Below are 24,166 nucleotides of genomic sequence, written 5' to 3'. Positions count from 1 at the left end.
CCCCGAATGGTTTCACTCTCATACTATTTGCTAGTGTGACATTGAACTTAGTAGTCTCAACAGGTGGGTTTTCCCAAGTCTGAAGCATTGCGTGGCTAAGCACACTAACCCCAGCTCCCGTGTCTACGATCCCCTTTCTCGTTGTGTCGCCTAGGGCTAGGACCGGTAAGACTGCATGCATCTCGATGCCCTCCCAAAAGGCATTAACATGTAAGGACTTTGGCACAGAGTGCAGCATCAGAGTCGGTATTCGTGTCTCTCCATCATGGTCGTGCAGATCAACATCTTGCTCTCATGATCCTTCAACCCACTATTTCAGGTCTTGCCATAGAGTGGGATGCTGCTTAAGCAGGTCTCCCAGAGTTAGCGTCACAGGGGTGGTCACCAGCGTGGTAAGGAGGTCGTTGGCTGCTCGTCTCTCTCCTAATCCAAATTGTCCTGGCCAATGGCCATGACTGATTTGCGGGCCTGTAGCATCAAGACTTGGCCTAAGCGGTACTGCTTGTGGTGCGGTCGCATTCCCCGACTTTGGTTGAGGGGGTGAGACTGGCGTGCTTATGCTAGTGGAGAGATCATCAATCTCGTCCTCTAGGATGGGCTCAGTGTCCTTTATGTACTCTTGGGCCTCTTTCACCCATTCCTTCACTTTCTCTTTGGCCACTAGTTGGCGCTTCGGATGCGGGTATTCCCCTACCTTAGCACTTCCATTTTCAGCCGTCTTAGGGGCTGAAGTTTCTGCCTCTGCATTAGTGACCTTCTTTTTAGTAGGCAGAGTAGTAGCACTCTCAGTTTTCAGTGTAACCTTAGCTTCATGCCTCTTCTTTCTACGCCTATGGCTCTTCTTCCCTATCGATGCTGCATCGAGGTTGCTAGGCCCTGGCAGTGATATGCCGGCTTGCTTCGGCACGAGTCATGACCCGCAATGGGATAGGTGTGGCCTCCCCATCAAGGTTCTCAACACCAAACAGCCCCAATGGGAGAGATGGCACGTTGGCTGAACTCGAAGATGGTTTTCACTTTGGGCAGTCGACGAAGAGATGAGTGATCCCGCACTCAACACACCTTAGGTCAGCTTTGTCTCTGTTCTGCTGCTCCCTCTTAGGGCAGCGTGATGAGACATGCCCTGGGTGACCACAAGTCAAATAGATGATTGGATCATGTGTCTGCCCTCCTAGGCGTCTACCTTGTTCTCTTCCTAATGCCATCACCGGTATTGGTCAATAGTCCATAAGGACTACGTTGCCCTCGTCGCCATGTGATACGTAAGGGTATATGTAAGTCTCTTCCTCATTTGGCTCTTCCACATAGTGGATTGGAGCATCACTCGGTGGATGGGTCACGTGGGGACCAGGCGGTCTAGGTATGCCTGTAGGATTTATGTCCATCATAGGAACAACCGGCTTAATGTCGTTAGGTGCAGGAAGGGCCAATGGGGCTCCCCTTCCAAAGAATGGATGTGGCCTGTTCGCTAGGTAGGGCTAGCCATATGATTGCGAGTACAGAAGTCTTCTTGGTAATCTACAATGTGCGATGTCGTGACAAAACCTACCGCAGTTAGTGCAAGGTCTTGACCTAGGGTCTTGACACTCGGCGGCAAGTGGTTTCCACCACAGTACACTCATTGGACATGTGGACGTGTTGGTCGTCTCAACATGTCATGCACCTTGGCTATCTCCATCTTTATATCAGCCAAGTCCTGGTTTGTCTCAGTGGCTTTCCCCTTATCTTGGGTGGTTGGGCCTAATCGTTCGCTAGAGGTTGAAGCTCTCTCTAAGCTCCACGAGTTGGTTTCTTCTGAGTTTAAGCTCATGGAGCTTCTCTATTTCAACTGGTCGTCAACTCTGATAGCTTCCTCAAAAACCCTAGCTAGCATGTCTCCCTGCAAGCTTGAGTTGCCTGCCAAAGCCTTATACACTTCCTCATTTCGAATTCCGCTGATGAATACAGTTGACACTGCTCTTTCAGTTGGTCGTTCGCCTATAGGGATTCTCTTGAAGAGACTCCTCACGTGGGTCATGTAATCGTGAATGTTCTCCCTCTCCTTCTGCTTGACATTCATTAGTCGCACTAGCAAATTGTCGGAGTATCAAGGCTCGGCAAATCTCTTGATGTGAAGAGATTCTTGAGGCCGTTGAAGTTGGTTCGCTCTGCGGCATCTAAACTCGTATACCAAGTCCTACCCTTGTCACCTAAGTAGAGCACGAACGCTTGAGAGCGTTGAGTCAAGTCGGTGAGGCCATTGGCTTCGCAGACTTGCTCGAATTGCTCTACAAAATTGTATGGATCTAGTACTTGTCGAGATGCTTTGCAACGATTGGGATTTTGGATTGGCTCTTGGAGCCTTGGTTTGCTCCTAATCCTACTAGCACTAATGTCGCTAATGTTGCGGCACTTTGCTCTGCTGTTGTGTTGTTTAGAATTCGCTTCATGAGAAGCTCGCTCAGTGTTAAGTCTCCTTTCAGAGCTCTCTCATGATCAGTTCGGTTTCTACTGGCTAGGTTCAGCACCCGCTGTACCTCGCGCAATTCTGTGCTTTGCCTTTGACTCCTACCCTGCTGGTCTCTATTGTACTCTACTATGCTTTGCAGTGCCTTATAGGCTAGCTTCCTCTCCTCTTCTAAGTCTGCGATGATGGCATCTGATGTCCTACCGCAGTGCTCATACCGGGCATACGCATCGTAGCTACTAACTAGCTGCTGAATCGCCTCTAGGAAGACTCCTAAGTTGAGTTTCTCGTTCGGCCTACGGGCTAGGTTTTCTTCTGCCATCGTCGTGTTCTTGTGCTCCACCAAGCTATCAATCAGGTTGAGTAAGTTTGTCAAATCCACCTCTTTGGCATCTCTTGCTTGGTCCTACTTTGTGTGTTGATAGTCTGTCTATGTCTTTGGGTCTTCTCTTATTGGTGGGATCCTTGAGTTATTCATCTGAGTGAGTTCCTTGACTTATTAAATACAATCCTTAATTTATCTCCTCTCAGTGTGCGTGTTCCTTCCTGTGCACTTGTGCTCAATTAGGCTTTTAGTTTTCCTTAAGCGTACTTCAAGTGCGCAAACTCAAGGTGAGTGCGGCAAACAATATCTAAGCGTCTTACACGCTCTCGCTTCATTTTGGGCCTGATAGGCTTGTCGATCGATTCTCTGGCCGTCTTGACAGGGTTTCGGGTTTTCTTGCTACGTTGACTTGCTCGTTCTTGGTCTGGCCAGGGTTTATGGCTCAGTCGGTTGTCTCTAGGACTCTAGGTCTCGTGACAGCCTACACAAGCTGCTAAGCGGCTGTGCCTTACAAGTTTGCCTATTCCTTGCACCAGAATCGAGTTCTGAGCATCAGGAGGACTTGGGATAGGTTGTGCAGCTGAGCTCTAGCTGGGTCTGGTCAAATTTCTGGAAATTTTGAAAAAGTCCACACTCAACCCAACTTGTCCAAATTGCAGGGGCTGAGGCGCCCGGACGACTTGGACGGGCCGAGGTGCTGACTCGGACGGGCTAAAAAGGTCCACTCGGACGGGGCCACTAGGACAGGCTAAGGGAGTCTACTCGGACGGGCCGAGGCACACAGGCTGAGGGCTGAATCAGGTTTGTCTGAGGGTCGAGTTTTGCGCAGGCCAAGGGCTGAATTGGGTCGCTTGGATGGGGGCCGAGGGCCGAGTAGGATGGTTGGCTGAGTGCCAAGTTTGTAAGTGGGGCCAAGTGATGTCACTCAGATAGGCCGAGTAGGGTTTTGGGCCGAGTCGGCCGAAAGACAAAGGGCCAAGGGCCGATTCTGGGACTTGGCCCAAAAACGAGCTGCTTGGACGGGCCGAGTACCGCGCGACGAGGCAGCACCAAGGCAATTTTGATCGAAACTGACAATTTAGCTAATCATTTCACACACAACCTTCCAAATCACAACTAGGGTGCAAGGGGAAGTGATTGATATACCTGAAGCGATGGTAGGCTCTCCGGCGATAAGATCGAATCGATTCTTTGCGGGCTCTCTCTCTTTCTCTCTCTCTCTCTCTCTCTCTCTCTCTCTCTCTCTCTCTCTCTCTCTCTCTCTCTATGCAAGGGTTGCAAATGAGCTCTCCCTTGGCTTCTTGGCCCTTAAACCCCTTTCCGGGTAAAGTTTGGACGTCCCAATCACGCACTTGCCGACATTAAGCATCCCAAGCAATCTTTTGCCATTTTTTGCATGATTTGTGCCATGTTTTGCAACGGTAAACCCTACCCTTTTCCGATTTGATTTCCTAATCCTAACCTATGCTAAATGCAACAAGAATCGAAAGAAAAAAACTGAAATGATTTCTCCATGTTTTCCAATCATCAAACAAACAAAATAGCCCAAAATGCTTACTTGCTTAGATAAAAAAACCTAACTTCCTACCTATCTCAAGCTCTGGTTCAGGGATGAATCCCTTACTTCAATGCTCGATATGAGGTGCGCAAGTGCTCAAGCTTGAATCCGTTGGTCCCGGCAATGGAACCAAAATGTAGAGGGAGCTCACACTCAACCGCCAAGACCCACGGACCGCTTATTGTTTCAAGCGTTTCAAGCGAGCTCTAATGGCTATCTCTCACCTAGCCGACGTGCCGTCGATCCTACGAGTGTAGTGAGCTTACCTTGATGCCGAAATGAGTTGCCTCCTCTCTCGCACACGCTAGTAGCCACGATCCTAGATACTAGCTCAAGCATACTCAAGCCTCCTCCATCTCCAAGCTCCATCCGCCATAGCCGCGCGCACGAGAAAAGAGAAGAGAAAAGAAGAGAAGAAGAGAAGAGGAGATGGTGAAGAGCTTCACACTCTTGATCCCTCACTCCCACACACTCACTTCCTCACACTCTCACACTCCCTCTCTCAAGAGCACACGCAAGCAAGGAGAAGAGAAGAAGAGAAGAAGAAGAGAACTCTTGTTAGCCACACACCCAAAGAATGAGCTTCCATTCACTTTTTTGAACTTTATATACAAGCCCTAAAATCCCATGGGCACCCATCCCTTTTTCACATGATCGGCTATTGTGGCAAGGTCCTTTTTCTATTTCCCTCTTCTAGCCTTATGCCTCTAGCCTACACCCGTCTAATGTTTTAGAATTGGCACAAGAGGGAGCCTGAAGCTCTTTTACAAGAGTTTTTAGAGCTTTTTGAGGCGCCTTTCATTTAAAATTGCGCTTTTTGCCCCAACTTAGCTTTAGAGGCTGCCTGCATGTCTTTGCTCTTTTTCCATCTTTTTTCCGCTTTTTCCTTCATTTCTCTGCCATCTTTCTCCGCCATCTCGACTTGGGGTTAACACCTAGGAAAACTAGTTTCTATTCCAATGTTGGCAAGCTCTTTTGGGAATAGGCTATGCCTCCTCTGGGATGCAAGCAAAGTAAACATGAGTATCCACGTGTGGATGTTCTTTATGTGGGGGAGATCAAGCTCCAAGTATTCTCGAGTAGATTTATTGGTGCATATATGGCATGTGGGGGCAATATTTCATAGTGTGTCCAAATATAACAAAAGATGGAGATAAGACTAAATTTTATGCAAAAAAAGGATCATGGATGGATGTGGTTAAAGATAACGAGTAAAGTGAGCAAAAGAAAATGACACTGAAAAGTAGAGTTTTTGGAAAAAAGTAGATGTACATAATAGTAATAAAGGGAAATTTTATATCTTGACACAACTCAATAGAGCACCTCTAAACAAGTTGGGCATGGAATATCTAGGGATGGATGCAAAGATTGAAATTAGTTCTATCTTTGGAGCCTGCCGGTATGGAGTCAATGAACATGGTTGGTTTGGAGCTCTAATTAATGTCGGCAAGCCTAAGAAGCAAGACCATATAGTGGTTAATGATTCATTTAATGAGCAAGGTGATGAACTAGATAATGGAGATAAGAGATTTGAAAGAATGAAAAATCCTAAGGAGAAAAGAAAAAATGATATAGGATTAGATCAAAGTGGCCACATTCAATGTCAAGGGTCTTAATGGTAGTGTGAAGAGAAGCTTGTTTTGAAAATGGGTGTTGAAATTAGATCTAGATGTAGTTATTGAGTGGGAGCATACAATGAATGGAAGAAGTGAAATTGGTTCTATGTATAGAGGCTATACATGCATTGTGGGTGGGGAAAAAGGTTGTGAATCAAGTTGTTATATTTACATATGTGTATATATATAGGAAATAATAAAAAGGAGCCTTTAGCTTGAGCTAGGGAGTGTGCACTCCAATCAAGGACTTATGAGGAGAGAGTTTGATATGGTTCTTAATCAAATGTATGCATCTACTTCTTTGTCCTAGTTTCAAGGTGTAGAATAGGTGGCTAGAGCTTTGCAAAGAGCAATAAGTGAGTTTGATTGATTTGAAAGAATATCGACAAGTTGATCGTTCTCCTCTCACATTGAACTCCTTGAGTCATCTAGGGTAACCTACAAGGGTTTGGATCTATAAGAAGGAAACAATGGAACTACTTTAAGATGAGGAAACTCTTAAGAACCTAAAGAGGGACAATATCATGTTTGATGGCCTCTTTAGGGAGCGTAGTTGCTAGGACACTTTGTGAGTGCACTAATGGAAATGATGGTAGATGGAGTGAGGTGAGGATGGATATGGTATTGCTATAGAGAGGGTAAGGGTGATGGAGTGGGCATGAAGATGGGGTGATGAAGAGATAGAGAGGAAGAGGATGAAGGTTGTTATGATATGGAGAGGGTGACAGTGATGGAGCTGGGTTGAGAATGGAATGTTGAAGGGATAAAGATTGTGAGGATGGAGATGGTGGTGAAGTGGAGTATGTGTGTCTCTCTATCATTTAAGACCCAATAGATGTCATGATGTAGGCTCTAACTTGGTCCATATTACATGTTAATGAAGGCTATTGGGTGGCTACTAGCCAATACTCCTTAGTTTTCAGGGCAGGTACATTAATCAAGGATCTCTAAGAAGGAAAGGAAACAAACCTTCAGGATGGGGCGATTTGTAAGAATTTGCTTGACAATGTTATAAGCAAAAACTCAATGGGCAAAAACTAGCATTTATAAGTAAAGCATAAAGCAAAAGAAGAGCCAAATTAATCAAATAACTTGAAAATAAAAGTCTCCTATATGATAAGGAAACGGTGGTTGATCTAGATTGCATCCCTCCAAACTTTATTAGAACTATGATGCATAAGAGGCTATACAAAATATTGATGGGATTCAAATGTAGGGAGCTTTGATCACCAATTTGTAGTACACGATCCAATACCAATCTTTATGTGAGGAGGAGCCTCTTGATTGGAAGGCATTAGATCAACTATTAGAATGGATTCAGAGGGTTGTATTTGAAGAGGAAAATGTAGAGGTTTTTAATGGAAGATGTTACCACATCCTTGTAAGGCTGAAGCACCAAACCTCCATGGTTTGATGAAGTGATAGAAGTTAGAATGAGGTACTATTGTTTTGAATTGGGATCTCGTGCACTAAAATTAGCAAATGAGTATTCGATAAAAAAAATCACAGGACAATGACATTTAAAAAATTATAGAAACCAAATCATTACTCATGATAAATCCTCTAATTAATGGTACTAAAAAAATTATAGAAATCAAATCATTTATAAATCATGTAACTAGTAGCATTCCAACAAATCAAAGAGATCAAATCATTAGTCAATATAAAATTTTGATTAATGGCATTGAAAAAAGCAAAAGAGTTCAAATAATCATTAATCCATACAAGTCCTCTAACTTACTCCTTCCATACCGAAGAGCGAAGGTTGGTGCGTTCTGCAACCCAAGTCCTTTGTTGTGTAAAGTCTTGATTTTGAATGCTTCCGCCGGCTTGGTTTTTAACCGGAAGCCCGCAAGGACTGCTCTGAGATGGCAGAAGAAGACGAGCTGCAATCGAAGCAGAGGAGGGCCTCCTGCGGCGAAGTAATCTGGACGCGACAGGAGGACAGCACGGGCCCTGAATTTCTCCCTCCGTCGCGAATTTCCATCGAAGGGGAGAGAGCGAACAACAGGTCTGCTTGACTCTGCGCCGCCGTTTTGACACCAAGGGCTCGGACAATGCCGTAGCCTTTTGCCCGAACAGGAGCTATGAATCTCTCTCTTTTAGGTAAATTCTGAGGTCCTGCAAGCGCACAAGAAGATTTTGACATTTTCCCATGTGGGACACGGGCCTCTTTTCCCCTTGTTTTTATCTACAGTGTTCAACATCATGAGCTTCTGTCAGGGAGGGACCACATCTATTGGGGGGAGGGTGGGCGGCCTGTTGCCCCGGGATGTGGGAAAAGGGGCTGGTTCCATTGTTTTTTCCTACAGTGCTCAACATCATGAGATTCTGGTCTGGAGGCACCGCACACCTAGCTAGGTGCGATTGGGGGTGGGGGGACTGCTGGTCCGGGGTGACTATTTTCCCTTGTTGTTCCCTACAGTGTTCAACATCACGAGCTTCCACCTCAGTGCCTACCTAGCTAGGTGTGATTGGGGTGGGAGGTTGCTGGCATGGGGGTTCTTTTCCCTTGTTTTTCTCTACAGTGATCAACATCATGAGCTTCTGCTAGAGGGAGGCACTGCACACCTACATATGCGGTGGAGGGCCAGCAGCCCCCGCCCCCAACCAAACCTAGCTAGGTGTGTTGCCTTCTGAGCGGGAGCTTGTAATGTTGTCATAATTCACAATGTGGGAACAATTGGGGAATTTTTTCTAAAATTTATTGTGAATTGTTTTTGTGTGGGTTTATTGCTGTTTCAAATGCATTATTCTTCCTCCATGTGAGCCTGACCAGTGAATATTTGATCTACCCTCCTTGCAGACCCATTTCAGAATGACTTTCCGGAAGTTATAGAAGAATACCTGGAGCATGGGATTGCCAAATGCATGGCTTTCAATCGCAGGGGAACCCTGCTGGCAGGTATTCTCCCAATGCACTGTGTTTGATTAAAGATTTCATTTTAGCCAGCTACATGGATGGCTTTCTGTCAACCACAGGGTGGACCGAGAAAAGCAGGGCAATGTAATTTTTGGTTGTGTTATTATATGGTTTTAGAATTTGATTTTGGCATGTTTGCACTTCCTGTTAGGACGTTGTGTCCACCACGCTGTTGATAGGCTGCTCGAACCTCCTCATACTCACCTAATATGTGTACGGGTGCCTATGTTTGTGTATGTTGAGTGTGCACTGAATGTCTTTTGTGAACTGAATGGGGGGGCAATTTTGTGCCAAAATGGATACTAGAACAGCAAATTGAGATTTTGTTGGAGCCCAAGCAGCTGGATTGTAGCTTTGAATATGTTCTTCAGTTGACTTGACAGAGATCAGATGAGCCTGGATGATATGTTTATAAGCTGGCAGTCACAAAAACTATGTTGAAATGTGAAGATTGTTAAAATTCTCTCCAGCGAGGCAAGCCTCAACTGCCACAGCAAGGACTTTCTTTGTTTTGATTGATTCTCATGGAAACTTCCATTTGGTGCATGTGAGAATTAACCGGGGTTGCTCAAGTTCAAAGATTAATTTCTTACACCTCTTAAATATTCTGCATTAGAAAGTCTAGCAAAAATTGCAGTTTTAATCAACAAATACTCTTGGTTTTGTGTTTCAGTCAGAGGATGCCATATAACTTTGTAGCTATGGGTTTGTGACAGTGGGGTGTGCAGATGGTGCATGCATCATATGGGATTTTGATACACGAGGTGTTGCCAAAGAGCTCCGCGATAAGAGCTGTGCTGCAACAATAACAAGTGTGAGCTGGTCTAAATGTGGGCGTCGTCTCTTAGCTTCAGCCACAGACAAGTCTCTAGCTCTCTGGGATGTTGTCCAGGGGGCCAAGATTGCATCAATGAGTTTACAGCAGACCGCACTTCTGGCTCGACTTCATCCGGGTGTAACTGCTCCTTCACTATGCCTTGCATGCCCCATGTCTAATGCCCCTGTTCTTGTAGATTTTGACTCTGGTAGCACATATACACTCCCAGTTTCTCTTTCCAGAGGATCGGATGCTACTAATCAGGCACGCAATAAGCCTGTAAATGGGAACCCTCAATTTTGTCCTTCAGCTGCTAGTTTCAACAAAAGAGGCGACCTTGTTTATGTTGGGAATGCTAAAGGGGATATCCTTGTCATCAATACGGCAAGCAAGCAGATTTCTGCTGTTGTGCCGATTCCTGGAGGGGCCTTCATAAGACACATCGTGGTCAGCCGAAATGGTCGTTATTTGCTCGTGATATCCAATGACAGGGCAATCAGAGTGTATGAGAATTTACTGCCAATAGAGAATGCTGCAGAGGCTCTGGCTGTCATGGTAGGTGTTAACAGGGAAAACTGTTCTTATGAGGACCTGAAGCAGTGGGGATCTCAGTGCCTTGTGTTGTCTAAAGATCTTCAAGATAAAGTCAATCGCATGCAGTGGAAGGCAGCATGTTTTAGTGGTGATGGTGAATATGTTGCAGGTGCTTCTCATTTAAAAGGAGAACATAAAATATATATTTGGAATAAGTTTGGACAATTGGCAACTGTACTCGAAGGGCCCAAGGAGGGTGTGACTGATGTTGCTTGGCATCCTTGTCGTCCTATTCTTGCTTCACTATCTCTGTCAGCAGGTGTTATATATATTTGGGCCAAGGACTACACAGAGAACTGGAGTGCTTTTGCTCCTGATTTTAAGGAACTAGAGGAGAACGAGGAATATGTTGAAAGGGAGGATGAATTTGACATAAAGCCTGAAACTGAGAAGGTAGATCAGGATCAATCTAATCATTTGATTTGACATGAGTTTTCAAGGCAAAGTGGTGACTAATAGGGTTCTATTATGGCTGTGAGCAGGTGAAACCTTCAAAAGTTGACGAGGATGAAGATGTTGATATTATGACAGCAGATAAAGTTGCTGCCTTTAGTGATTCTGATGATTCTGAGGATGGACTTCATTTTCTACCCATGACACCTTTGCCAGACACTCCGGAGCAACAGAATTTGTCCACACACTCATCTGAAGGGACTCCTAAAGCAGAGCAAAGCAGTCCGCCTGAGTCAGAAAGGTCAAATGTTGCAGGAGATGATGAACGTACAAAGATTTTTGACCTGAACCAGGCAAACTTTTTCAATGGTAAGCACTTGGGATAGATACCTGGGCTCTTCTATAGGAACAGGTTTCTGGGGGCTGTGTAAGAAAGCTCATTTTCCACAGGATCAAACATAAATTAATATACTGCACCTTCTAAATGGAAAAGCCTCTGCTGCATTCTCTCTTCTCTGTTAAGCCTAGGGTCTCTATGGATCTTTTATTCTTCGCATTGGCTTTTTCATCCTCTTACTGTGGGCTCGCCAATATGCACAGAACAGACACAGGTCATACTGAAGGCCCCAATCAATGCGCAGGAACTATTCCGTAGTGATATTGACCAGGAGGCTACGTGATTGGAATCTGTTTAGACCAGCTGCTGACAAGAGATCACCAAATTGAAGCTGGAAAAAGTTTGACTTAGTTGTGCAAAAGAAAAGGCCTTCACTAATATTGCCATGTATGTACTGAGCTGCCTTACAGGTCATGCCTGACCTGATTTACTGCAAGTTAATATTGATGACAAAATATCCTCCCTTTCATTTGGAATGCACTGCTGAAACTGGCCTTTGGTAGAACAAAGGGCTGTTGATCTTCACTTGCAAGAACTTCATTTTAAGAATTGAAATTTAGCAACAGAAAAGTAGTGGAGCTAGAATGCCCCTACAACCACGACACCAAGAAAGATTTGCCCCAAAGCTTGGTGCCCCTTTTGGTATTTCTGTCATTACTGAATTTTTGGTTCAATTGTTTGGAGAATCTTGGTCATTGGATCTCTAATCTCAGCTGTCAACATGCCAATTCAGTACATTTGCTGACTGGATCTGCAGTGCTCAAAAACCTATCTCCAGCTGTTCTCACTAGGCAAGATCCAGATTGCCAGATCTGAGAATATTTGCTATGCATCCACAAAAGCACGAGAAGACCAATCTGCCTGAACCCAGGATCTTGCCAGATTCTCCTCCCGCATTTCCTGGATTTTGGAAAGCCCACACTAGACATGATCTTTACTTACCATGCACCCAGTACTTTGGCCTTTGAATAGAAGATCACAATGTTACCTAGCTTCTTCATGATTAGTGCAGAAGAAAACCCTCTAACAAGATTTCTTGTGCTTCTCAAAAATGTTAGCCTATATTATTTCATTGCTTTCATCTCCTAGTTGTGAGCTTTGTTAGTGTTTGATGGAGATGGAGGAGCTTAGCTCACTTTGTTATTTGGTGGCAATCCTCCACCATCTGGTGCATTCTCTGTTATCAGCTTGATCTGGTGCCCTCACTGATGCTTTGGGCTGCATGCAGGGACTGATTAGTCTCCTTTGTATCTAGCATTTCATTCAAGTCAGTGTAGTTTTCTTCTGCCATTCCTTGCGTTTATTTTAGTCTCTCTCTTCCCTTCTCTCTCTGTGTTTGTGTTCTTCTTCTATTGTGCACTCTCATAGAATGATCTCCAAATGCCACAAAGCACAATAGGAAGAACATAGGACCTAGTAGAAGTACTTAGAACAGCTCTAGAACCACATGAACATGTTCAAAATTGCATTGCCCTGCCTAGGACAGCATCATTTGCACCAGAACAGACTTTGCCTTGCTCAATTTTGCCACAGCTTGGTCTAGAAAAGCCATTGCTTGCATCAAAATAGCATCACAAGTATTAAAACAGCATTGCCAGCACCAGGGACAGCTTTACTAGTGTCAGAAGCAACACAATCAACAATAATAGGTCTAGATTGGTTGCTATAGTCATGATCTATTTGATAAAGCATTTGTGTGTTGGAAAGCTTCATTCTTTCACCTTTCATGTGTTTCTCTTGCTTTTCTTGCATTTGCTTACTTTTTAGTTGAACTTTTAATTATTTATCCATTAATTTCTTAAATTTAAGCTCCTTGGCCCAAAGCTTTGGCCACATGCAAATTTAATAATTTATGAAAACTTCCACATTGAGGCTCATTTGAATCAATCAAATGTATGCACACAATTAATTGATTGTTTATTTACATAACCTTAACCATCGATAGACCTACGTCGGTCCTACCCATGTCCAATGCAACTCGTGCAATATCCTAGATCTTCCCAAAGAGCGAGAGATAAATCACATTCTAGTGACATATCCCTTCCACACAAAAAGAATATGATGATATCTGAAAGCTTACTCTGTAAGATGGCGAATTCTTTTCAGCACCCTATAGAACTCTACTGTCATAGGCTACCACTTGGTAACCTTGCATGAGAACTCATCACATTGCTCCACAAAAGCTTTTTGAAGGTTAGGCAAAATCAAAAGTAAGCTTTTCCTTTAATTGATTGAAGTTACGATTTCCTTTTTAGATCATTAGAAAGGCACTCCCTTCTTTTGCGATGCATGAAGGGGGTAGGCTGTCTTTGCAAAAGAGTGGATGCACCTCCATAGTTGTCAGGTACGAAAAGTATGGTGTAGTACGGTACGATAAAATACGGTACTAAATGGTATATTAAGATTTTATAAGGTACGGTACGATATTAGTATTAAAAAAAAATAACTTCATTATCTTGAACTATAGATGATAGAATATATGTCTAAAGTCTAAATAGCAATGCTATTGGAGTATATAAGATGAATACTTGAGGGTAACATGCCAAAACCTCTATGGCATATGCCGCATGCGCAACATGCGTTACAACTTACAAGTACATACTTAGGAGTGGATACATCATACATGAATGATCATACAAATAAGAGGCATGTATGCTTGAGAGAGAGAGAGAGAGAGAGAGAGAGAGAGAGATGAAATGACATGAGATGCTTTATTAACGTCTACAAGAGGCCAAAATGACTTGTGAGACTAACAGTTACCAAACAAACCACCAAAGGTTTTGGTAAAAGATTTATGAATTTTGTTATGGTTTTGTTTGGCATTGCTAAGGCTAAAGTAGCTACCGATGGTACATTCACTAATTCGTGTGATCTCAGAAGGTACATTAGGCCAAGCTATCCTCTGGCCTAGTTTTATTAGCAATGTGTACTAATGCTTTGGGTTGGGTGGTGTCACACTGTCACAAGTCTGTGACAACTATTACCTTTTTGTTGATTTCTTTATTACATATTTTATTTGGTTTTTCTTTTTGGAAGGATCCCTTTTGAAATCTAAACGCTTGAGTTGCATGGCCAGTATGTGAAACGGACAGGAATGTTCAGTGAGTCAAGACTGGACAGTTAAGGTCCATTATAAGTCTGAAAGAGACTGATGGCACTGTAGATTGACAAGTCTGGAAGAGACTTGTGAAAGTGTATATGGACAAGTGTGTTGAAGAACTAGCTTGGAAGAGACTAGTTCAAAGTGAAGATGGACAAATCTTCAAGAGATTAGTTCATGTGGGGTCATCGGTGGAAATTCACTTTCAGTTGAGCTACATTACAGATTTGGATATAGCCATAGTCTGCAAAGATGATCAGAAGACTAGTGGGGATTCAATGGAAGCAACTCCTAAAATTTAGGGAGTTACTATTTTTGGACCCCAGAATCTATTCGCGTCATTATCTTCGTTTTTGTACGAGGATTAATCCTCTGGTTTGTGCCAAGGTCAAAATTTGAACCAAGGATGGAGAATTTTAGACCGAAAGGTTTAAACATGAAAATTGTTACATGTATGCCATGTGTCACAATTCGGGCATAAATTCCCAAAAGAGAGAGAGGGTAGCACAAAAACGAGTTTCAATGCATGGGGGGGCTCATTTTGTGAAAGGGTGATGGATTGCTGCAGATGGAGAGCTCTTGAGAGCTGGTCTACCTTGTCTATGATGGACAGAGGCTTGAGCTTGCTTCCTACTCTCTCTCTTTCTCTCCCTGACAGTATGGGTATGCTGCAAAATCAAGGGTCTTTCTTCTGATTCAGGTACAGCTGTGTGGGAATATGCTGTTTTTGCATGAAGCAAGAGCCTCCTTTCTCCAGGAACAGGAGCGGTTGTATGCTGTCCCAGCAGGGATAGGTGAGGGTGGTAACCTCACCAAGTAAGTGTCTGAAACAGCACTGAATCAGTACTGTTTTTGGACTGTTCAGAGGTTAATTCAGAGCCCAATTGATGTCAGAATCAAGGGGCACTCAGCCCAGATGATGCAGGATAGTGCAGGGAACAATATGAGCTGAGAACAGGTGTCAGAACAGGTCTGAACCAGTAATTACAGTGGGCTGAATAGTATAGGGAACAATATGAGTTGTAAACAGGTTTCAGAACAGGTCTGAACCAGTAAATACAGCAGGTTGAAATGGCCAATTCTGCACTCCAGCCAGAAGATTCAGACTTGGGCAGAGTTTCCCCTCCTGGTCAACTTGATTTGGGTCAGTAATTGTACTGTTATGCTGTCAAATTTCACCCAGAATAGGTGAAAGACAGCCCATTGTACTTTCTCTTTTTAAAAATAAAGAAATACCGCAAGGGGCGCCTAACTTAGGGGCCAACAGGGTGTATGTGTTGCAACAGGAGTATTCTAGCTTCCTGTATGTCTTCTTGATTCTATGTCTTTAAGTTCAGGTAAAGTGGGCGACTGTTAAATTGGGTGAAAGCATTTATTTATTTTGGTTGTACACTACCGCCCTGTTAGAGATTAGTCGCCTGGTCGGACTGTAGCCATTCTGTACAGTCGGACTGCCATGTGGCAGTCCGACCTGGTACAGTATAGTCGGCTGCATTTAATGCAGCCAACAGGCAGTTATTTGGCGCCCAGTTCTTGGCTATTTATAGCCGTGATTTCTAGCAGTCTCCCACATTCTTCTGCTCGCAGATTACAGGCTGGAGGCTCGCGCAGATTCCGTCTCTGTTCGCAGATTTCAGATAGGAGATCGTGCAGACTGCAGCGGACTTTGAGGTGAATAGCAGGTTGCATCGTCGAGGTGGAGACACGTAGTCCAGCGCACTGCACCCGTGTATATATCTGCATATCTTTGTATACAGCACACTTTATACAGCAGATCTTCATCTTCCACTGTCTCTCTCTCTCCTCTCTCTCCTCTCTCTCTGCGTTCTCTCTCTCTCAGTCCTACGCTTTCGCACCGCTGCACTCTGACATGGTATCAGAGTAGTGTTGAAGGGCTGACTGAGTGCAGAACCAACCTAAAGAGGAGTTTCCATCATGACACAAGGCTGCGTTTTCAGCATTTGAGGGCAGGCAGGAGTGCGCTTCGAAACAAGGCTGAAGCGAGCGTGAGCGCGTGGGAAAGGAGTCCAGGTGGTGGATTTGCTGCTGTTTGACGAGGAGGAAGTTTGAGTTTTCAGCTTTCAAGTGCAGGTTTTGCTTTTTCATCGCCTCCGGCGGGTGAAGAAGTTTCGGGACGCGGAAGAGCCCTAGCAGGCTGAGCTTTCACAGTCAGAGGGGGCTGCTTTTGTGTTTGTGAAGGACAGGTGAAGATGTCTACAGAGATTGACTTGGAGTTCCAGGCGATTATGGACCGGAAGGTGCCTGTCTTACCGGCTCTTCCCGCAGATCAGAAGCTCGATGGCGACAACTACCGCATCTGACGCGTGATGATGTTAGCCATCCTTGAGTCCTACGATTTGGCAAAGCTTGTACAAGAGATCGACCGGCCCTCGGTGAGAGATGAGTCCAAACTCTCTTTCGATGCTCGTGCGGAGTTGGTCAAGGCACAGTCTCACTAGGACAAACTGAATGCCAGGATTCGTTCCTTTCTTTTTCTGTCTTGTACTACAGCCGTGATAGCCCACATCGAGCACTTGACGGCCGCTCGGGAGATATGGCTGGAGCTTGATCAGATGTATAACTGGATGACCCTTATGAAGCGGGTTTCTTTGGAGGTGCAGATGCGGACCTTGTCCGTGAACAAGTCTTCTTCGTTGCGGGAGCACATCAACAAGCTTAGACAGCTTCAGATGCAGGTTCAGAATGCGGGGAAGCCGATTTCCTCTGAAGACATGGCGATCACACTCTTGTCTCAGTTGCCACCACGATTCGGTGCTTTCTACTCCGCCCTCATTGCTTCGGGGCGAGAGTCCACTCTTCGGTGGAAAGAGTTGGTTCCTATGGTCTTGGACCAAGAGGAACAATTGAAGGGACAGAATGCTTCCAAGTTGGAGGCACTGATAGGTCAAGCCTCTCAGAAGAAGGGGAAGGACCAAAAGACGAAGGGGGATAATAAGTTAAAGAAGGACAAGGACAAGGACAAAGTATCCACATGCCATATTTGTGGAACAACCGGCCATTGGAAGAAGGATTGCCCTGACAAAGACAAGAAGGACACCAACAAGAAGGACATGAAGGATTCTGGAGTGGTGGTTGCACCCTCATCAGTTGCGTTTCTTCATCTAGCTGTCATTGAGGAGTCTACACCGAATGCTTCTGATGCTGCAATGACAGCTCCCCAGGCTCGAGAGTGGATTGTTGACAGTGGTGCCTCCCGGCACATGACTCCTTCATCAGATGGTGTTGCCCAGTTGCGACCGCGTGGGCAGATTCTCATTGGAGATAGCTCTTCGGTGTCTATTGCAAGACGGGGTGAGATGCAGCTTATTCCAGATGGACATGGTGGTACCCATACCTCGAAGGTCTTGCATGTACCCGGTTTAGGGTATCATCTACTGTCAGTTCATAAGATTTGTTCCCTTGGACTTTTGGTGGAGTTTGACAGCGATTCGGTGCGAGTCCTTGATCGTGGGTCAAGGAAGGTTCTCTCATCCAGATATGCGGAGAACGGCATCTACAAATTGAAGTCTTCCACCGCCCTCTCTACTCTTCTTCTTACCTCTCAGACACAATCAGAGCTATGGCATGCTCGGTTTGGTCACCTCAACTATGATTATCTTCGGAGGGCGTCACGTGGATAGCTTGTTCGAGGGTTGCCGGACATAGTGGTGAGCGAGCAGCCATGCGTCTCTTGCATTCGTAGGAAACAGCATAGGGATGCGATTCCCAACAAAGCTTCGCGGCGGTCTACTTCACCGATGGAGCTTGTATCTACAGATCTTTGTGGCCCTATGAGGAACGAGTCCTTGCGAGGGAGCTCGTACTTCATGTTGATCATAGATGACTACAGTAGGATGACATGGGCCTATTTCTTGGCATTGAAGTCAGAAGCTTTCTTCCACTTCAAGGATTGGCTTCTCTTTGAGGAGAACCGATCAGACTAGCGATTGAAGACCTTGCGATACGACAAGGGTGGTGAATTTGTTTCTAATGAGTTTGCTCGTTTTTGTGCAGATAAAGGTATTCACCAGGAGTTTGCTAATACCAACACTCCTCAAGAAAATGGCATTCTTGAACGGAAGAACCGAAGTGTGATTGAGATGGCGCGCACCATGATGGAGCACCGACAGACACCTCAGTTTCTGTGGGCCGAGGCTGTGGCTACTGCAGTCCACATCCTTAACCGATCCCCCACTTCGGCCGTTGATGGGATAACACCTTTTGAGGCCTACTTTGGGACCAAGCCCGATGTTTCTTATTTTAGTGTCTTTGGGTATGATGCCTATGTTCACATTCCCAAGACTCATCGTGATAAATTTGAAGCAGATTCCCGAAGACAGGTGTTTGTTGGCTACAGCTCTCAGTCCCAAGGCTATCGTTTGTATGATCCCGTCAAGCGGGATGTGTACACCAGTCGAGATGTGCGGTTCGTGGAGGTTCCGGCCATAGTAGCAGGTGAGGAGCATCCCGTTCTTGGAGATCCAGGGGAGAGTTGGGCTCCTGCGATAGTTCCTTTGGAGCCCGTGCCTTTTGATTCTGATTTTGTTTCTAATACAGAGTCTACTGTTCCACCGGTCACCCCTGAGGAGTTACCACTGATGGATATCTCAGAGTCTTCAGTTGATGGAGAGAGACGAGGCGAGGTCTGGCCTCCTCCTCGTTGGGCCCGTGACACACTCCGTGATTCAGGGATCGAGGGGGTCCCTGAGGAGTGGGGACCGCAGGATGGTCCGCGGCGGTCACGGCAGCACCAAGCACATTCTTCGGAGCTTGTTTGCTCTAACTATTGTTTGATGACCCGTGTTATGCAGGATCGAGAGCCCACCTCCTTGAAGGAGGCTTTATAGTCCGCACCATGGAAGAAAGCTATGGAAGCCGAGTTGGAGGCTATTGAGAGGAATGGCACTTGGTTACTTGTGCCTCGCCCCTCGAATAAGAAGGTGATTGGCGTCAAGTGGGTCTTCAAGACCAAGTACCTTAGCGATGGTTCTTTGGACAAGCACAAGGCTCGCCTTGTTGCTAAAGGTTTTACCTAGCGCCCAGGGATTGATTGTCATGACACTTTTGCTATGAGAGTGCGCAGCGAAAGAAGAACACGAACACAGAGGAGAGGAGAGAGGAAGCAGAGAATGAAGGAAGAAAGTCTGCACTGACTGAGATGAATGCTGAATACACTGGAATGGACAGAACAGTCCCTGCACGCAGCCCGGAGCGTCAGTGAGGGAACCAGGACAGACTGGAAGCAGAGGCAGCACCAATGCCGGAGACGGAGACGGAGGGAGCAGTGCTGTACCTGCAGAGCATAAAATGCTGGACTGACTGGGGGGGCAGCTATAAATAGCCCCCAGCCAGAAAACTGGCCGACCAGCTAAACTGGCCGACCTGGCCAGATCTGGCCGACTATGGCCAGATCTGGTCCGACTGACCAGAACTGGTCCGACTGCCCAAAATAATGGGCAGTCACCCCAAAAACAGCCTAGATCTGGGCTGTAAAATGCCCAAGGCTGCATGCTGACTAAAGCATCCTAAAAACACACTGACAGAGCTCCTCTGTCTCCTGTCAGACTCTGACAGGAGCTCACAACCAGGAGATGACAGACTGAGACTGAATAAGAGCAGGCTAACACCCCCTCTCAACTCCTGGGAGAGTTTGAAGACCCAAGAACCGCATGTGATGAAGCAAAGAAGCCTGAGGCAACGGCTTCGTAAAGAGATCAGCTGCATTGGCCGCCGTAGGACAATAGACCACCACCAGCTCCGAATCCACGATCCGCTCTCGAACATAGTGATACTGAACCTCAATGTGCTTCGTACGAGCATGAAACACCGGGATCTTGGCCGGAGCAAGAGCACTCTGGTTATCCACGCGCAGCTCCATAGGTCCGGTCTGGGAAAAGCCAATCTCCGCGAGTAAGCGACGGAGCCAAACTGCCTCCATAGCGGTCGAACATAGGGCCCGATACTCAGCCTCTGTAGAAGAAAGTGCCACAGTAGGCTGCTTCTTGCTGCTCCAAGAGACAGCACCAGATCCAAGGGTGAAAGCACAACCTGTAGTGGATCGTCGCGAATCCACATCACTTGCCCAATCAGAATCACTCCATCCAGAAAGGGTAATCCCATCTCCATACATGATCCCAAAGGATCGAGTCCCCTGCAAATAGCGAAGAACCCGCAAGGCCGCCTGCCAGTGATCCTGGGTAGGAGTCTGCATAAAGGAAGACAATAAAGCCACCACAAAGGAGATATCCGGCCGAGTGTGAAGCAGCCAGATAAGAGAGCCGACAAGGCACCTGTAACGGGTGGGATCGGTAAGAGGAACTCCAGCTGTCAAAAGCTTGGACTCAGGGTCCATAGGGCATGAGATAGGCCGACACTCAGCCATATCAAACTCCGAAAGAAGCGCGGAGATATACCTGTGCTGCGAGATAAAAATGCCCTATGTCATCTGATAGATCTCCAGACCTAGAAAGAAGTGAAGGATCCCGAGATCCGTCATGTCAAACTCCTGCTGTAGAATGGACCGTGTATGCTCCACCTGTTGAGTGCCGCTCCCTGTAATGATAAGATCATCCACATACAAGATGAGGAACACCGAAAGAGAATCCACAACCCGTAAGTAGAGGTTGGGATCATAAGCGGAGCGCGCAAAGCCACTCTGTAGAAAGAAGCGGTCAATCCGCTGGTACCAAGCACGAGGAGCTTGCTTTAGGCCATAAAGAGCCTTCCGCAGCCTGTAGACATGATCCTCCTTTCCCTGCACAAGAAAACCAGGAGGTTGTGAAACATAAATCTCCTCCTCAAGAACGCCATTCAGAAAAGCAGACTTGACGTCCATCTGATAGACAGGCCAACGGTGATGAGCAGCAAGAGCCAAAAGCACTCGGATGGTGGACATCCTAGCTGTAGGAGCAAAAGTCTCAAAATAATCCAACCCTGCATGCTGGGCAAAACCCTTGGCAACAAGCCTAGCTTTATGCTTGTCCAAGGAGCCATTTGCAAGATATTTGGTCTTAAAGACCCATTTCACACCAATCACCTTCCGTTTCGCGGGACGCGGTACAAGCTCCCACGTATGGTTTCGCTCAATGGAGTCGAGCTCGGCCTGCATAGCCTGTCTCCAAATATCCTGTGCAAGAGCCTCCTCCACAGTGGAAGGCTCGGAATCCTGAAGAATCTGTGACATAAGAGCATAGTTCACACATAGTGAACTGTCCCGCTGGGCCTGTAAACGTGCTGATCGGCGTGGACCTGAAGAAGAAGCAGGAAAGTGAGTAACACCTGAATCCTGCATGAGCCGGCGATACCATAAAGGAATCCTGAGAGACTCCTTCTGTGAGGGAGATTGGGGGGTCTCCGGAACCTGTAAAGCACCCAAATCGGAGAGGGACTCCCCCTCACCGAGTGAAGGTAAATCCTCCGCATCTGAAGAAGTCTGTATATCCCGTGAAGATCCCGAAGCGGCGGTAGAAGAGCTCGTAGAAGACGAAGGCACATCCACCAAAGGGGAAAGGGAAGCCAAAGGAGGAGGAATATGGGGGGTGCTAAGGGTGATCCTGGAAGGAAGTGAAGGGAGAGAAGGTGGGGGGGGGGGGGGGGTCCGTCGATGATGAAGAAACATCTGTAATAGAACCATCAATCGGATCCTCAGAGGCCGAAGCCTCATCAAAGATCACATCCCTGCTCACCTCAACCTGTCGAGTCGTCGGGTCGTAGAGCCGATATCCCTTCGTGGTCATACTATAACCAACGAAGATAAACTTTCTCGACTTAGAGTCAAACTTCGTCTTCCTCTTCTTCTTGTCCACATGGACAAAAGCATCGCACCCAAAGATGCGAAAATGGGACACGGAAGGCTTCTTTCCAAAGAAAGCCTCATATGGAGTCATGTCCTGTAACGCTGAAGTCGGAGAGCGGTTGCGTATATGCACCGCTGTAGCCACCGCCTCACCCCAAAGGAAATGAGGAAGACTCCTATGCTCCAGCATAGATCGGGCCATCTCAATCATGGTCCGATTCGCACGCTCCACCACACCATTCTCTGATGGTGTGTTCGGATGGGAATACTCCACCCGAATACCATGATCCCTACAAAACTGAGAGAAAAGATGAGAAGTGAACTCTCCACCGTGATCAGCTCGAACACCACGGACCTTGGAAGTTGTTTGGGTCTCCACAAACACCTGCCACTCACAGAAACGGGAGTACGCCTCCCTCTTGTACTCCAAGAAATAAGGCCACACATAACGACTAAAGTCGTCCACAATCAGCATCAAATACTTGGCCTTCCCAAGGGAGGCCGTGCCCATAGGTCCGCAAAGGTCGGTATGAACCAACTCAAGCGGAGAAGTAGCCCTCCTAGAAGCAACCTGCGGGTGAGGCTGCCGGTGCTGCTTGCCCCTCAAGCAGCTAGGGCACAAAGTGTGAAGAGGAGGGAAATCGGGAAGTCCCTCCATCATCTTCCTCCTAGAAGCTCGGCGAAGAGAATCGAGGTTCAAATGACCATACCGAGCATGCCAGAGCAGCCCAAGCTCATGGGAAGTCCGCGCAGCCAAGGCTGTGAGCGTATAAAGCCCACCCTCCTGTGTACCTGTCCAAAGAGCATCACCTGTAGAAGCATCCTCCACTGTGACTGCATCCTGAGTAAAAATGACTCGGGTACCTAACTGAGTAAGACCATGCACAGATAATAGGTTAAAGCTCAAATCAGGCACATAGAGAACTTTGGCGGAGGAAGACCGCCTGTCAGAAAACATAGGTAAAGTCCCCACTCCATGAACAGGAACTGTAGAATTGTCACCAATGGTGACTGTACCCCCTCTGGAACGAAGATCCTGAAGCCAATCCTGTCGGAAGGTCATATGTGAAGATGCTCCACTGTCGACGAGCCAAGGCTTCTCCTGTGTGGTAGAAGCTAGGGCAGTGTCTTCCTCAACAAAGAGATGCACAAACGTAGATTCTGTTGTGGCTGGGGCCGCCTTCGAGTCCTTCTCCTTAGGCTTCAAATGGGGATACTTCTGCCAACACTTCTCCTCGGGATGAGTGCCCTTCCCACAATGGGGACACTTGGGCTTCTTCTCCTTCGCATCCTTCTTATCTTCCTCCTTCTTGTCCTTGGACTTCTCCTGCTTTTGTTTCTTCTTCTTGCCACCACCTGTGGCAGCCGTAAATGCCTTGGTGGAGCCACTGGCTCCCACCTCTTTGAGTCGCTCGTCATGCTCCAAGACAAGCGGGGAAAGCTCCTCCCATAGGAGAGTCTCACGGGTTCTCGTAGTGATGAGGCTGGTGTAGAAGACATCATAACGGGGTGATGGCAGCTGAGTCAACAGAATCATCGCCATATCCTCAGACGATATCAGACGACCAAGAGAGGCTAGCTCGCCTCGCATATCCTCCATCTTCGTGATGTGCTCCTTCATGGAAGAAGAACCATCAAGACTGAGCATCCGCAACTTCTTCTCCAGGGAAATCTTGTGGGCAAATGTCTTGTGCTGATACAAAGATGCAAGCTTTGTCCATACTTCCGCCGCGGTCTTTAACCTGTGAACATGTACAAGAACAGAATCATGGAGACTCATAAAAAGAAAGGAACGGGCTCGTGAGTTGAGCCTATCCCATAAGGCTGCACGGTCCATAGAGGTGCCATCGGACGAATCCACGGGGGGTCGGTCGATGGGCGAAGAAACAAGCTCCCATAGATCAAAGGTATCAAGGATGCAAGCCACCTTGCATGACCATAGGGAGTAGTTGGAACCATCCAACTTGTCTTCCTTCGGAAAGGAAGGGAGAATCGGCACCTGTATAGAGGGAATCAAGGAAGGCATCCGCACAGTTGATGCAGTCTTCACTGAAGAAACCTTCGCAGTAGATGGAACCCTCTGAGATGCATGGACTGAAGAAGGACGAGTGCGAGGAGGGTCTTCCCGATGTCGAACTTCACGATAGTCCCGCCTCCGCTCAGAGGAATGATGAGAAAGAAGCTCATCCTCTGAGTCTTCAA

At 46.5% G+C, this 24,166-nt stretch overlaps 1 protein-coding gene across 4 annotated transcripts in view; it reads left to right on the top strand.

Annotated features, from left to right (window-relative positions):
* The first annotated feature begins 7,703 nt into the window (after nt 1–7,703).
* The window catches only part of RBL (Transducin/WD40 repeat-like superfamily protein), a 54,299-nt gene continuing 37,836 nt past the window's right edge, over nt 7,704–24,166 (top strand). The window contains exons 1-5 of one of the 4 annotated variants that reach the window (XR_015689261.1): nt 7,704–8,051; nt 8,752–8,850; nt 9,585–10,672; nt 10,762–11,041; nt 11,273–11,456. Coding sequence is in view for 1 of the 4 variants with exons in the window: in XM_087669929.1 (XP_087526055.1) it covers nt 8,033–8,051; nt 8,752–8,850; nt 9,585–10,672; nt 10,762–11,041 (1,486 nt within the window). In the remaining 3 variants the exon portion in view is untranslated. Of the gene's footprint in view, nt 8,052–8,751; nt 8,851–9,584; nt 10,673–10,761; nt 11,042–11,272; nt 11,480–24,166 lie in introns of all 4 variants that reach the window. The other 3 variants (XR_015689263.1, XR_015689262.1, XM_087669929.1) reach the window with 3 other exon arrangements.

The sequence above is a fragment of the Lygodium microphyllum genome, chromosome 28, assembly GCF_053477565.2.
Source record: "Lygodium microphyllum isolate KBCC chromosome 28, Lygodium_microphyllum_v1.1.10, whole genome shotgun sequence".
NCBI lineage: Eukaryota > Viridiplantae > Streptophyta > Polypodiopsida > Schizaeales > Lygodiaceae > Lygodium > Lygodium microphyllum.
The sequence above is the reverse complement of the archived record's forward strand: the minus strand, read 5'-3'. Positions and strand labels throughout refer to the sequence as shown.